Genomic DNA, 13,230 nt, shown 5'->3' with positions numbered 1-13,230 from the left:
AAAGGAAAAGAAGATAATTTAGAGCTTAAAATGACTTAGAGGAGGCTTTTTGGAACAGATGGGCTGTACCTTTTCTTTACCCCTTTTTTGGCAGCTGCTGAAATTGATGTGACCTTTTTGATAAGAAATGGATCTTACCGTGCAAGTATGGTACCATGAAAGTTTACAAGACTATTATCAATCATCTTTGACTTCTCTGTGGTAAGGCTTTCTCCCATTGTTTTCACATACCTTTCTGTGTTGCTGGTATCCAAAAAGAAAGCTTTTTAGCCTGGTTTTTACTAGTGAGTCAGAGTGGGCAGGGAAGTAATGTCTTATCCAAGTTGTTTTGCATGACTAAGGCTTGTCTAATAAGGCTGGCAACCTAAATCCCACATAAAGAATACATCAGCATTTATATTTTAAAGTTGGAATGCATGCCTGTCTGCTGATGCTTGCAATTAAATTACCTAAAATCTAGAGTTGGAAGAGTGCCCTTTCTATTAAGGAGAAGGCTTGAACTGACAATTTAAAATAATAACTGTTCTGAGGAGGTTTTGCTTCTTTCTGTCTTTGTCAGTTTTTACCTTGTTTCTCTGTACTCTGGAGCTGTATAGCCAAGAGAATTTTGGCAGAATGTTTGAACCTGTTTCAAATGGCAAGTTCTGGTTGTAGCTCTGATTTGTTGAGGACAATAGTTTTTAAATGTATTATTTTATGTTCTTATCAAAATGACAATTTAAGTAAGTGTCTCCTAAATAGGCTTCTGGTAGAATAATATGTTTATGTATATGGATACAGGGAAATGACAAAGGTATTTGTACTATATTTATCAAAAGAGATGTATATTACAATGCATATACTTTTAAGTACAAGAAGCCATCCACCGAAATTGAACATTTCCAAGGCTGGTTTTATTTTTTCTTGGGATTAGATTAGCATGAGAGTCAGACCCTTTGCTAGTGTGGAAACAGACCATACTGTGGCTATTTAATATCTTCTGGTATATAACTTCAGAGTAGCTGGATGAAGCTATATACACCTATATACTGAGTGGTTAAGCAAGGAGTGGCTTTTAAGAGAATTTTTTTTGTAAAGCATATCAATGAAAAGTGCTAGTTGACAGCATTAAGTTTTCTTCTTTACTCTTGTTCTACCACAGAAGTAACTATGTAAAACAGGTATTACAGTGTTTACCTACAATAGCTTCTTATTGTCCTCATGATATTTTATAGTAACTTACAGTGTGGGAAGCAGTACACTGTTAACAGTCTAAGATTTCTATCTTGGTGCATTCAAACATTTTATTTTTTATTACTCTGTTACAAGAAAAAGTCCATTCTACCTTCTCAGCCTCTTAATTCCATGAGCTTCTAAGACAAGGAGCTCTTTATTTCCTCTGTTTTTAAAAAATTATTCTCATATCCAGGTTAGAAGTTATTTTTCACAATCCTTGTCTTCAACTGCTTCTTAAACATTTTTCTACCTCATACATATTTCTTTTGTTTGCAACAAATGTTTACCAGTATTCAAATAAGAGCATATTACCAGTTTTGTCCTCTCTACTTTCATGTTTTCAGATTTACTTTAAATGACTTTGTGTGATCAAACATCTTGATTTATTGCCTGGCTGCTGATGCATTCCTGAACAGATGTTTTCATTGCATCATCAAATATATTATCTAGTCTTTTACACCTCTGCATTCAGGAATAGCTCATCACGAGAAGTTCAAATTGTGCTTTTGTTATCTGCATTTATCAGCATGTTGCCTGGTTTTCTTCCTCCAGAGTTTCCCAGTCTCGTTAGTGTGGGTGTGTGGTGGGGAAGCTTCTTTCCTGTGTACTTCTGACCACCTCATCCTATGTTGTCTTCTATCTATTCTGCTTTCCAGGGTCTTAATCATGTTTAACACAGGTGCTCTTCTTACAGAGCTATGAACTTGCCGAATCAAAGAAACTAAAATTGTGTTTAGTTCAGAGTAAGGGTGCATTCTTGATGCTTTCCACACTATTTTTTTTACAGAGGCAGCATGGAAAAATCTTTCTTCAAATATATTTCTTTCCGTGCTCAGTAATCAATTATAGATAGGAGAGGAGTGTAGCTTGGAAGAACGAGCTATAATTGATAATAGTTTTGTTTTTTTGGACTTGTCACTCCATAATATTCTCTTACACAAATGGCACTGTGAAGAAATCGTGTAGCATGAAGTTTTATTCTTTTGGCTGACACAGTTCAGGTGTTAAATGCAAATTATTCTTCTCATGGCCTTTAAGGTAAAAATACATAATATTTTCATTCATTGTGCAACTAGTATGAAAATTGTGTTGTATGCATTTTGCTGTCTAGTATAAAATGGCCAAGAACTGGACTCCTTTTGAAGTGCATGTCCTATAATGTAATCTCTCCCATGTATGTCTAAACCAGTATAAACTACTGGCCTCTTTAAAACAAACATACAGACAAAAACTCTGAATAAAATAGAAACCATCAACAAAAACCCCTCTGCATACTTGAATAATGATATCTTCTTAAATATCATCAGTTATGAATGTCTAATCAGTGACATTTTTTTTCTTTCTAGTCCCCACTGTTATAGTTGATAGTGCAGTAAGTGGTAGTGGCTCAGATTATCTGGGTAATCATTTTGCTGTTGCACGTTGATTTTGGTTAGTCTTGGTTTAAATGCAGACTGGTAAATAATAATGTATTCAATATGTGTTTCTTCTAAATTTAAGTGGAAAACAAGCTCTCTGATGAGCACAGTTGTCCCTCTTTTATTTCTTTTATTTTAGTCAAAAATTCTTCTGGAGTTACTTGAGTTTTTCAAGTTTCATTATTCCACTAGTATATTGTTGGAATAAACTTTTTTTCAAACTTTTGTATTTTCAAAGGCAAAAATATTGAGAATGGTGAGTTCACCATCCCTGGAGGAATTTAAAAACCCATGTAGATGTGACACTGAAGGACGTGGTATATTGGTGGAGTTGGCAGTGCTGTTTTGCACAGTGGCTGGACTCGATGGTCTTAAAGGTCATTTCCAGTCAAGATGATTCTATGATTCCATGATTTGTGTGCATAGCATGATCAAGGAGAGTGCTCTGACTTGGTAAAGTTCTGTTTCTTAACTGTAATTGACAGATGCACAGTGCAAGACTGTGACTTCCTTCAGAACAGAGTATTATAGCTTTAATTTTAAGTATAAAGATTCCAGGTCTAATTTGACAGCCTTATGTGTCATACTCTGCTCGTTTATGCCGAATGAGTAAGTTTAGGAGAAAACACTCAAACTGTCATTTCAGGTGCTTTTGTGGGGAAGATTTTTGGTAATTGATTTTTTGTATTTGATTTTAACATTGAGTGACTGCATTCCTAACTCTAACTTCTCCTGTTCCATGCTTTAGTATGAATTCAAACTTGATTATTTGTTTAGTATTTAAGAAATCTTCATCAGACCATATGTAAAAATATTTTGGTATGTTTTATTATTACTGTTACTAATAACTAAATTTTTGATTAGTTTTTTATGGTTCCTATATACTATAAGAACCTTTGAATCATAGTAGAAAAAAATAATAATGTTTTTAAAATAAACATGAGACATGTCTTATATTCCCTGTATTTTGTTTGCTTTGGGAGAGATGTGAACACTCTGGAAATGAAATTCAATACTCTTGGTTCAGGCTACTTCAGCCTTGAATAAATATGCACAGGGTTTAATGTATTGAACCAGTTTACTTTAGGGACACACCCACACAGTGTTTGGTATATTTATATTTTCCCCCCAAAGGTATAGCAAGCCAGGGAGTGAGTGTAAGCATGAGGTGTGCTTTCCATATGGCCATTTGCAAATCCTAGAGTCAGCTGAGTGTGAGCAGGGGCAGCCCCACAGCTGCTGTGCTCCTGTGCCTCTGGAGCAGTGCCCGCTGCAGCCCAGCCTGGCCGGAGCAGGATGGGGCAGCGAGCTGAGGGGCTCACCCTGCTTTTCCTCACTGCTCCTTGCAGGGTCACTGCAGCTTGTGTGCTGGCACTCCATCCCCTGCCTATCTTGTACAAGTCCTTAAAATATCTTTAATATTCAGGCAAATAATTTGAAAGGCAGAGACAATTTGTCCTAAAACTGAACTGGCAGTGACTGTAACCAGACCAGATGTAGAGTGCTTCTGCATTGATACAGCAGTTGTGGTTCTCCAGCTGATTTACACTGAAAGAAGTTCCCAAATAGGGAAGCTTGAGGCTCAATGCATGGCAAAACCACTAATATAGCTAGAGTTTGCTCCTGTGTGTGTTGTTTTCCTCAGGCTCACTATGAAGGGATTCTTCAGCAAAAGGTGAACTTTAGTTTAATGCCTGATTTTCACAGCACTGAAATTTTGGCTCTGTAAGGAATATGTACCTAAGAAATTATAGTATGGGAGAGTCTTTAATAGAGTCAATTTAAGAATTGCATGTTCTCCAAAGTCAGGGTATGAATTCAGTTCACATTTTATGAAATTATTACTTTCTTCTTTTGTCTTACGCTGCTCTTTGTAAGTACTGTGCCTCACTAATACAGAATGATTTTCTACATAAGTGGCAAAAGTCTTTTATTTGGATGAAGGCAATTCCTCCCTTCCTCCTGCTAAAATACTGAGCTTTTTTTTTTTTTTTGAATGGCAAATTGCTTTATTGCAGAAAGATTCTTGTGGGCTTTGAAAGATTTGGTAAACTTCAATTTATAAGGCCAAAAAATGCTTGTTTTACTTTACTATATTTTTTCCAGATTTTGTGATCATGATATGGATTTTTTATCTTTTAGAAAACGGGGCAGTACTTGAAGGCTTGACAAATGCATCCCAGGTTGAAAAATTTCTGCATTCCTTCTCCTCTTCCTCCTTTAGAAAACTGACTTCTTTAAAGAGGTAAAGTTGAATGTTGCAGGTTTTTTTTCCAGGCAGACTGAACTAGAACTCAGATTCTTCTGTAGCTTGTGTTATGATGTTTTAAATTAAATTAAATACATGTATCAGTCTGACATGGCATCAGGATGTCTTTGTAAACTTTTGTTTGCAGAGATCCAATTAGTTCTGTTATTTTACAGAATTATTTTTCAGTGCTTCTGCTGAAATAAGTCACTCAAGTGTTACTTGAATTTAATGTTATTTCTGAATTTGTTGTATTTTAGGATGTTTAAACATGCTTTAGAAATCTGAAGCAGTTCCTTGCCCACAAGAGAGTTGGTATTCTCTTAATGACTTCCTGCCAAGGGCCATTGAAAAAATGATACATTAACTCAAAAAACGTGTTGGGAGTCCTTTTATCTTATTTCACTTCACTTTTCATTTAACAAATACTGATTGTTCTTAAATACAAATAAGTTACAAAATAAATACAAAAACAATTTCTGAGAAGAGAATTGATGATTCCAGTCATCTAGTCGGGCTATTAAAAGGTCATTTATTGTAGGACTTCCATGATATAATTTGTATGTGAAATATATAAATTTTGTTGAACCTAAGTAATTTTCAAAACACAGCTGAAAGACAACTGGCCTGAAGCACTGAATCCTTCTTTTTCCTCCTTCCCCATTTATTTGCAGCATTTTAGACTAAACAAAGAAAACAGTTAAAGTACTGTTAAACAATGGGACTGATTGTCCAAAATGCAACTTTTTATTGTTTTGTATTATATATTATTGGAAAGGTATTAACAGCTTTTCATTGGGTAGGATTGTAAAAAACTAAATTTTCCTACCATAACTAATATTTAACTTCTTTTTTTTCCTTCTAAAGGTAAGAGAGAAGCAAAAGAAGTAAGAAAATGCTGGGATCAGAACGAGGTGTGGTGGAAGAATGGCTGTCAGAATTCAAGGTGAACTGGGAAGATTAATGATATCTAAACCATTGGCTCAATTCCACCAAACATAGTAGTGGTGTTTTTTAATATCAAATTATGAACATTTTAAATATCTATTATTTGATCTTTCAGTTTCTTATAATTCCTAAAGCATCCAAAGGTCTGTGTAATTGAGTTGGCTGGTACATAATATGTAATGCATAATTCTAATAATAGTTTATTTTTATTGTTTGTTATTGTAGAGCAGAACACAGCAATAGCAATGTGGTCTTTTAAATGTGTGTTTTGTGTAGGTCAAGCTGTTAGAATTTAACTAACAGCTGGATAATGCTGCCCAAATTTGCAATTGAGGAACTTTTAAATTTAAAAATAATTAGTATATATTTATTTGGACTTAAAAAAAAAAGAAAGGAAAATACTTTACTTTTCCCCCCCATGAGCAGCATAAGATTAATTGTTTCATCATGAAGAATTTGAAGTATTTTTAAGCTATTTTGCATGTTGATAAATATGCTGAGTGAAATACAAGATAACGCATAAACAAGAAAATGGGATTTCATGACTGATAAGAAATTAGTCTATTATTTAAATTAAGAATTAGTAGTTCCTCAATCATTGATGAGAGTAAGTCATCATGTGCTGTTGTTGGAAATTTGCTTAAGTTCCAAGGGTGCAAAATCCACAAACATGGTTGCTCAGGGAAGACTCGAGGCATTCCATGCTCATTCTATACTCTTGACACCTCTTAAATAAGTTGAGTTGATTTGATAAAGTCTTCAAAAAGATCCTGTTAAATACAGGCTATCAAGAAAGAGATTCCTCATACCAAACTAAAGCAAATGATTTGTGGAAGATGAATCTAAACTGTTTTTGGATTTAAGCCTGAAAATGGTTAAGTGCTCCCAAATGCCGTTTGTATGGAGGAGGACTTGTACTCAACAGTTAGGTTAGAAGTCTGAAAATTTACTGAACTACTGAACTTCAGGACGTTTCTTGGCTGTTGAGATGAGACTTCATTTGTGGTTTTTTTATGTTTTTGTTTGTTTGTTTGTTGTTTGTTTGGGTTTTTTTGTTTTTTTCTTTAGGCATTACCTGAATCACAAATTTCCAGCTATGCAGCTACATTGCACCGAAAAAAACCACTGGTACCAGCTCTTTATAAGGTCATTCAAGACCCAAACAATGAGGTAGGAGATTTTAAAGAACTATTTTTATTCTCATTCCTGGATCTTTCACCTCTACAACTGAAACTGGAGAAACTAAAGCAGAGGAAGATTGATTCTTTTTTATCATGCGTATCATCCCTCTGTTTAGTCTCTTGTTTTTTACAGTTACTTTAATGCCTTTCTAGTAAGACACAATCTTATCTGCTTCCAAAAATAATGTTTATGCTGTCTGCTAGGTTCTCCTTGCCACAGCTGACTGTTGTGGTTTTTTTGGCATGGGTTGGTTTTGGTGTTTTGGTTTGGGGTTTTTTTTTATTTGGGGGGTTTCAAGCTTGGCTTTTTTTAGGTTTTTTTTTTTTCCCAGTTCCCAGAAACCACCTTTCAGTCATAGCTGAGACAAAGTAAGCCTTATAATGAAACTCAAAAAGTCCGATGTACTTCTTGTGTGGTGGCGTGTTGCAGTGGAAGGTGGAACCTTTTTTTTAAATGCCATTAAGATAACAAGATCTTCTCGTGCTTATACTAGTATCACTTCTCTGTAATTTGGTTTATACTGCTGTAAACAAGAGCAGAACCAGGGCCCCAAAATGTAAATAGACACAATGCAAACTTAGCTTACCCTTGTACATAATTTATTTTGCAAGTGACATTAAACTGAGCTTTGCAACCCATTGGCTTCTGTGAGGAGCATTTCTGGGCAAGTGTGTGAAAAATAACTTCTGAATAAATTGTGCAAGCATACCATCCTCTGACATGTCAACTACTGTAGATAAAATGCTTACAAATACTTGGTGTATCATCTGTGACTTTTCATATATTTATAAATTAAATGGGTAGTGTACACAGCAAGGAAGTTCTTTATTTTCCCAAGTACAGCTCAGCTGTTTTAGAAAGCTGAATGCTTGATTGAGCTTCAAGGAGATTGCATAATGCTCATGCAATTAAAAAAAAAGGCTTCATAGCTGTCAGCTTCATTTCAGTATTATAAATAACCTGCATAGTGACCTTTTTCTTTGTACTGAAAAGCTGCTGTTATTCTCTCTTCAACCTGAAGCCACCATTGCTGCTGTCTATGTATTTGTGTAGAGTCCTGAAAATGTGAAAGGTTCTCATTGTTTTGAGAATAAGCATTTGATTTATTTTATTTAAAGAGCAAAGAACCAGATTTGCAATCTTTTTAGGGTGATCTTATGTTACTGCTCACTGGTGCTTGTCAAATATTACTCTTTGGAACAGCTGTTGCAGTTTCAGCCTGATTCTGCTACCACGTGTAAGATAAACAATCCTAGACACAAAGATGTCCAGCTTCAGGTTCTACTTGTTAAGGCAGGATGTATTTCCTTGTTGTACTTCTTCCAAAGTTATTTGCTTGTGAGGAATATAACCAAAGTGAATTCATTACTTTACATAGTTCTGTAGTAATATTTGTCTCTAACCAAGAGGGGTTTTTAAATATGCTTTATAGGGCGTTATTTGTTAGAAGGGTAATTCATGGCTTATGAAGATTAAGTACATGTGGTAGACTATTATAAAAGTACAGTTTCTGGGTTCTTAAACTTGATGGACAAGTAATTCTTTAGTGCAGTTTAATCATAAAGTTGACTGATTTTTAAAACTTCTAGGAAGTGGCAAACTGTTTAGGGCAAACACAATTTTTTCGAGAATCACATCATTCTATCTTGATAAGACCAGGATTATTAATTTAACATGGAAGCAGCATATTTAGGAACCAAACAACCAAGCTGTTTCTTTTTGCAGGTGTCTACTGTTTGTGAGCTATTAAATGAAGGCAAGCATATTGATAAGTTAAATACAGTTGTTGCTATTTGCCTTTGAGGAAGTGCCCTGATGCTTTTAAATGTAAAGATAAAGATGACTGGAGTAGAAATTTGCTAAAAGTGTAGAGAGTGATACTGCTCATAAACAACTTTAACTGAATAATACATTGATTTTTGTGTAGTATTGGAATTCACAAGGAAAGTGCTTTTGAAGTTCTGTTTTTCAGATAGTTTTATAATTTTTAGGGTTGGTTTATGGCTGTAGACAATACTCTATGGATGTCAAGTTACTGCACTACTGAAATTCAAATATTGAATATTCATGGAGTGCTAATTAGGTTTAACTCAGGGCAGCTGTGAAACAGAGTGAGATCACCTTTGCAATGCCAAGCAAGCCCAGACCCAGTACTCTTGAAATAAATGGTTTCCACCATTATGTTATAGTTAAGTTTAAAGTAAGCACATGTTATTGTCTACAATTTAATTCTTCAAAAAGGCAAGTATTTCCAATATTTATCATTCAATTTCTAAAACATTATATTTAACTTAGGTTATGACTCTTAGGATTTGGAAAACTTGTAAAATAAGCCAAAGGAAGGCTATTCATCATCTTCCTTAAAACAGGACTGGTTTGCATCTCTGTGAGGTATAAAATGAAGAGTGAAAATTAGATCATTGATGCAGGCTGCATGTTTAAGCCAGTAAAAATGTCTTTTTTTAATGCTTATTGCTGCTTATGCTAATAGGAAAGATCTTGTAATTATAATTATTTTGTTTGTCAGGAAAAAGAGAGGATTGTAAGAGATATTTTACTTTGGATTTTTTTTTTCTGACTTCTGTGCTACTCAGTTTGCTTTAACTTTGGACTGAAAGATCTTAGGGATTAAAAAATGTGTGCCAGTTCATGTATACATCCATTACTGATGACAAAAGCTCAATTTCCTCTGTTTATCCACTGTCTTCTCAGTATGTGTATTTTCAGAGAATTACTTGGAAGAGGCTGGCTCTTTGGAAAGCCAGATAACTAGGATGTAAGGAGAACATTTGTTCTTTCTCAGTGTCAAATTTTGTGTCTCCAGGTGGGAGGCTATCATACTGTAGTTTGATAGGAAAATCCTGGGTGGTTGTGCTTTTGAAAATACTGGTGTTGTAGCATCTTTGTGATGGCAGCTTTTTCTTGTGGAAAAAGCTTACAGCTTTTCTTACAACTCTGAACACCCCAGAAGTGCTATAGTAGTCACAGGTTTTTACCTAAGTAATTGCAGTTGTTAAACATTTTCCACAACAAATATGACAACTACTAAAAATAAGGAGAATTTGAATGCTTGCAGCACCACTGACTAGATATTGCTTATATCTTTCTAGGGAGAAGGTTTCCCTAGGCTTAAAAGACTAATTTTATAAAATTTTCATTTGAATGTAGGTAGAATAAACTTAGTAACTGCTCTGGTTGAGTGTCATCTGACTTAGCTAAAATAAATTTTTCTTTTCCACTCTTTCCAATGGGACTTGGATTAGACTGGCTGATTTCAAATAGGAAACAGCTTTAGGCTGCTGTCATCTCTAATCTAATACGAGTACTATTTATAGCATTGCCATTGTATATATCTGGTTTCAGATAATATTTTTAGCTTTTCTTGCACTTGTCATCTCACTGCAGAGAGACTTGCATGTTTTGTTTTCAGAGGGTTTTTTTCTTCTTTCTCTTCTCCTCTTAATCATATTTTCTTTTAAAGAAAAATCTACAAATTTATTTAGTGATGTCCAAATTACTTAGTAACCTGTTTTTAAATTTGAACGTCTGAAATAGGCCGTTCATAAAGCAAGGATACAGTTCTATTTCTGAGGATTAGAACATTTACTGTAACAGTTGGTTTTAATAATTATTGTTACTTTTAGATAGGAGTTTCTACTAAGTAAATAATGATTAAGAAAGTATATACTTATGCCTCTTTTGATCATAAAGTGCTATATATGTATGAAATACTGGAATAAATATACTACCAGAAGCTGTACCATTTTTTCCTTTAAGTGATTCTAATAGAAGCTTTACAGACTTCTAATTTCATTTAGATCCCAAGCCAAAACTTAAGTGGTTGGTTATTTTATATCTTTCTATCTATCTGTCTTTCTATACATGCATATAAATATGGATGTCTATGCATATAGACAGATTTGTATAGCTTGTAAAAATCCATTTGTTCTAAATGACTGGGCTTCTCTCATTCGGTATCAACATTGTCAATGTCATCTTTCTTCACTCTCCTTGTAGAGTCTCTCTTTGCTTCTGTTGTAAACGCTGGCTTCTAGCTTAGAGTAAGAAGTCTGTCAATCAGAACCTTGTTACACAAGGTACTTACACCAGAGTCTTGTTTAAGAAGAGATTTCTCTGACAGCTGAGTTTTATTTTACGTAAATGTCATGTTATGGCTTACGTAATCACTGGTTAAATATGGTGTGCTACATTGACCAGAATATTGTGTCTTGGAAATGAAACTGTTTCCTGGCTGATGCTCTCTTAATAGATAATAATGTCAAATTTATGTTTTATGTTTGTATTATACCAGTGTAAAATATCTAAGTGTAAATATAGGTATGTGAAATTGTACATTTGTAGAGCTTTGTGGCATTGCACATTTATCGAACATTCCAGCTATTCACTTGCAGAAATGTTGGTCCCTCTGCTGTTAGCAAGGGACTCCTAAGTTTTTTAAGAGGATGGATGGTTCACAGTAGACCACAGAAATATATCTTTGTGCAGCATAGCAAAAGTGTGACTCTCAATTCTACAGGAAGTTTGTCGTACTATGATTATGACGAATAGACAAATTAATGAAAAAAGAATGCATCAAAGTCCATGAAATATGCTGCTAATGCTCTGAAAGTCCCAGGTGCATATGCCTGGGAGTGAAAGGAGGGTCATTTATGCCTTATCTAATCTGTATGTCTGTATATCTAAGAGAGCTGCATGAAGCATGTACTCTTAGAAAGAGGACTTGAGATTCTGGCCTCTATTTTCTGACTCTGTAGCTTTTCTATACGAATATGGATGCCTTAGGTTACATGTATGCCTCTGTCTTTTTGGGCAGTGAATCCCATAAATACTTATGTCAGATCATCACATTTGGTACAACACAATATTAGATAGTAGTCACAAACATTACAAAAGTTTGTCATGGGAATTTAAGAATTTTTTAGATTTTTTTCCCCTCAAGTTTTGATTTTGGTAATAAAAACTTGATTAGTTATAGGAAAGAATGAGACTGTTCAGTATGGTTCTTCCTGCTTTTTTTCCTGTTCCCTAACAGTTCCATGGATGAGTCTTAGGTATTGGTTTAGCATTATAGGCTCTTAAAATGGCAGGTTTACCTCATGCTTTTATCACACTGACTGGATAGGGGCCTTTATTTTCATTCTTGTAGTGAAACCTGAACTGCAACTCAAAATGGAAAGATCAGTTTGCATTGTAATGAACACACTCAGTTATTGGTTTTGAGACTCAAAAGGTGTAGGTAAGAAATTAATTCATGTTTCTGTTAATGGACTTGTCATTAGCAGCTGATCTTTAACCTTTGTGCTTTCATAGACCTTACAACTGCACTAAAGTTTGACAGTGCACAGAGTTCAAACCTTGCGTCTGTCACATGCCTTAAATTAGTACCTGTACAGAAAATAAATCTTGTACTGACAGCCCTAGAGAAGAATCTTATCAAAGCACACATGATAGTGGCTGTAGTGGCCACATGTCCAAACACTGCATACCAGTGTCCCTCATGTCTGTCCTTATGGATCTCCTTAAACAGAATGCAGATACCAGTGTGATTCATTCACTCAATTGCCAGCAGGAAATGCAATTTGTACTGACTGCAGTGGCTATATGATATAGCCCCTTGATTTGTTTCACTCTCCCTTATTAGAGAAGCCTACCAGTAAGTGATTAGCTTTTTTGCCTTTCCACAGCTCCTGGAGCCTGTTTGCCACCAGCTCTTTGAACTTTATCGGAGTTCTGAAGTTCGGCTCAAGAGATTCACGCTGCAGTTTCTGCCAGAGCTGATCTGGGTTTATCTGCGTCTCACTGCCAGCAGGGATAGGCAGAGCAATGGCTGCATTGAGGCATTGCTGCTTGGCATTTACAACCTGGTAAGTGAGATGAGTGGCAATGGCTGAGGAGAGCTTTGATCTGAAGTTTTGCATCACTGACCGCTAGGAATAAAGTAAATTATTAGAACAACATATTTAAAATTAAAATACACTTAAAGGAAAGTGTATTTAATACAGGGAAAAGCATAATGTAGCGAAGGTTTAGTAAAGATGTGTTTGCAAAAATATATTTTTTAAAATTTTCTTTTTTGGAGAAAATATTTGCACTGCAAAGGATCATCTCATGGACTTTCTCACACTTTTATATACTTCTGTTTGTAAGGAAATTAGGTAGGCCTTCTTAATGTTGCAAAATAAGACTTCTTATGATTGT

At 34.9% G+C, this 13,230-nt stretch overlaps 1 protein-coding gene across 11 annotated transcripts in view; it reads left to right on the top strand.

Annotated features, from left to right (window-relative positions):
* The window catches only part of LOC139593573 (hyccin 2), a 67,733-nt gene that overhangs the window by 14,269 nt on the left and 40,234 nt on the right, over nt 1-13,230 (top strand). For 6 of the 11 annotated variants that reach the window (XM_071434621.1, XM_071434616.1, XM_071434617.1 and 3 more), the window contains 5 exons: nt 95-201; nt 4,776-4,878; nt 5,749-5,827; nt 6,898-6,999; nt 12,717-12,896. In XM_071434621.1, the coding sequence (XP_071290722.1) occupies nt 5,777-5,827; nt 6,898-6,999; nt 12,717-12,896 (333 nt within the window). In that variant the 5' untranslated portion in view covers nt 95-201; nt 4,776-4,878; nt 5,749-5,776. The remainder of the gene's footprint in view (nt 1-94; nt 202-4,775; nt 4,879-5,748; nt 5,828-6,897; nt 7,000-12,716; nt 12,897-13,230) is intronic. The other 5 variants (XM_071434612.1, XM_071434613.1, XM_071434614.1 and 2 more) reach the window with 1 other exon arrangement.

Source organism: Agelaius tricolor, unplaced genomic scaffold (genome assembly GCF_023055355.1).
Source record: "Agelaius tricolor isolate 1412-34295 unplaced genomic scaffold, bAgeTri1.0.p SCAF_10, whole genome shotgun sequence".
Taxonomy (NCBI): Eukaryota; Metazoa; Chordata; class Aves; order Passeriformes; family Icteridae; genus Agelaius; species Agelaius tricolor.
This window is presented reverse-complemented; position numbering and strand designations above follow the sequence as displayed.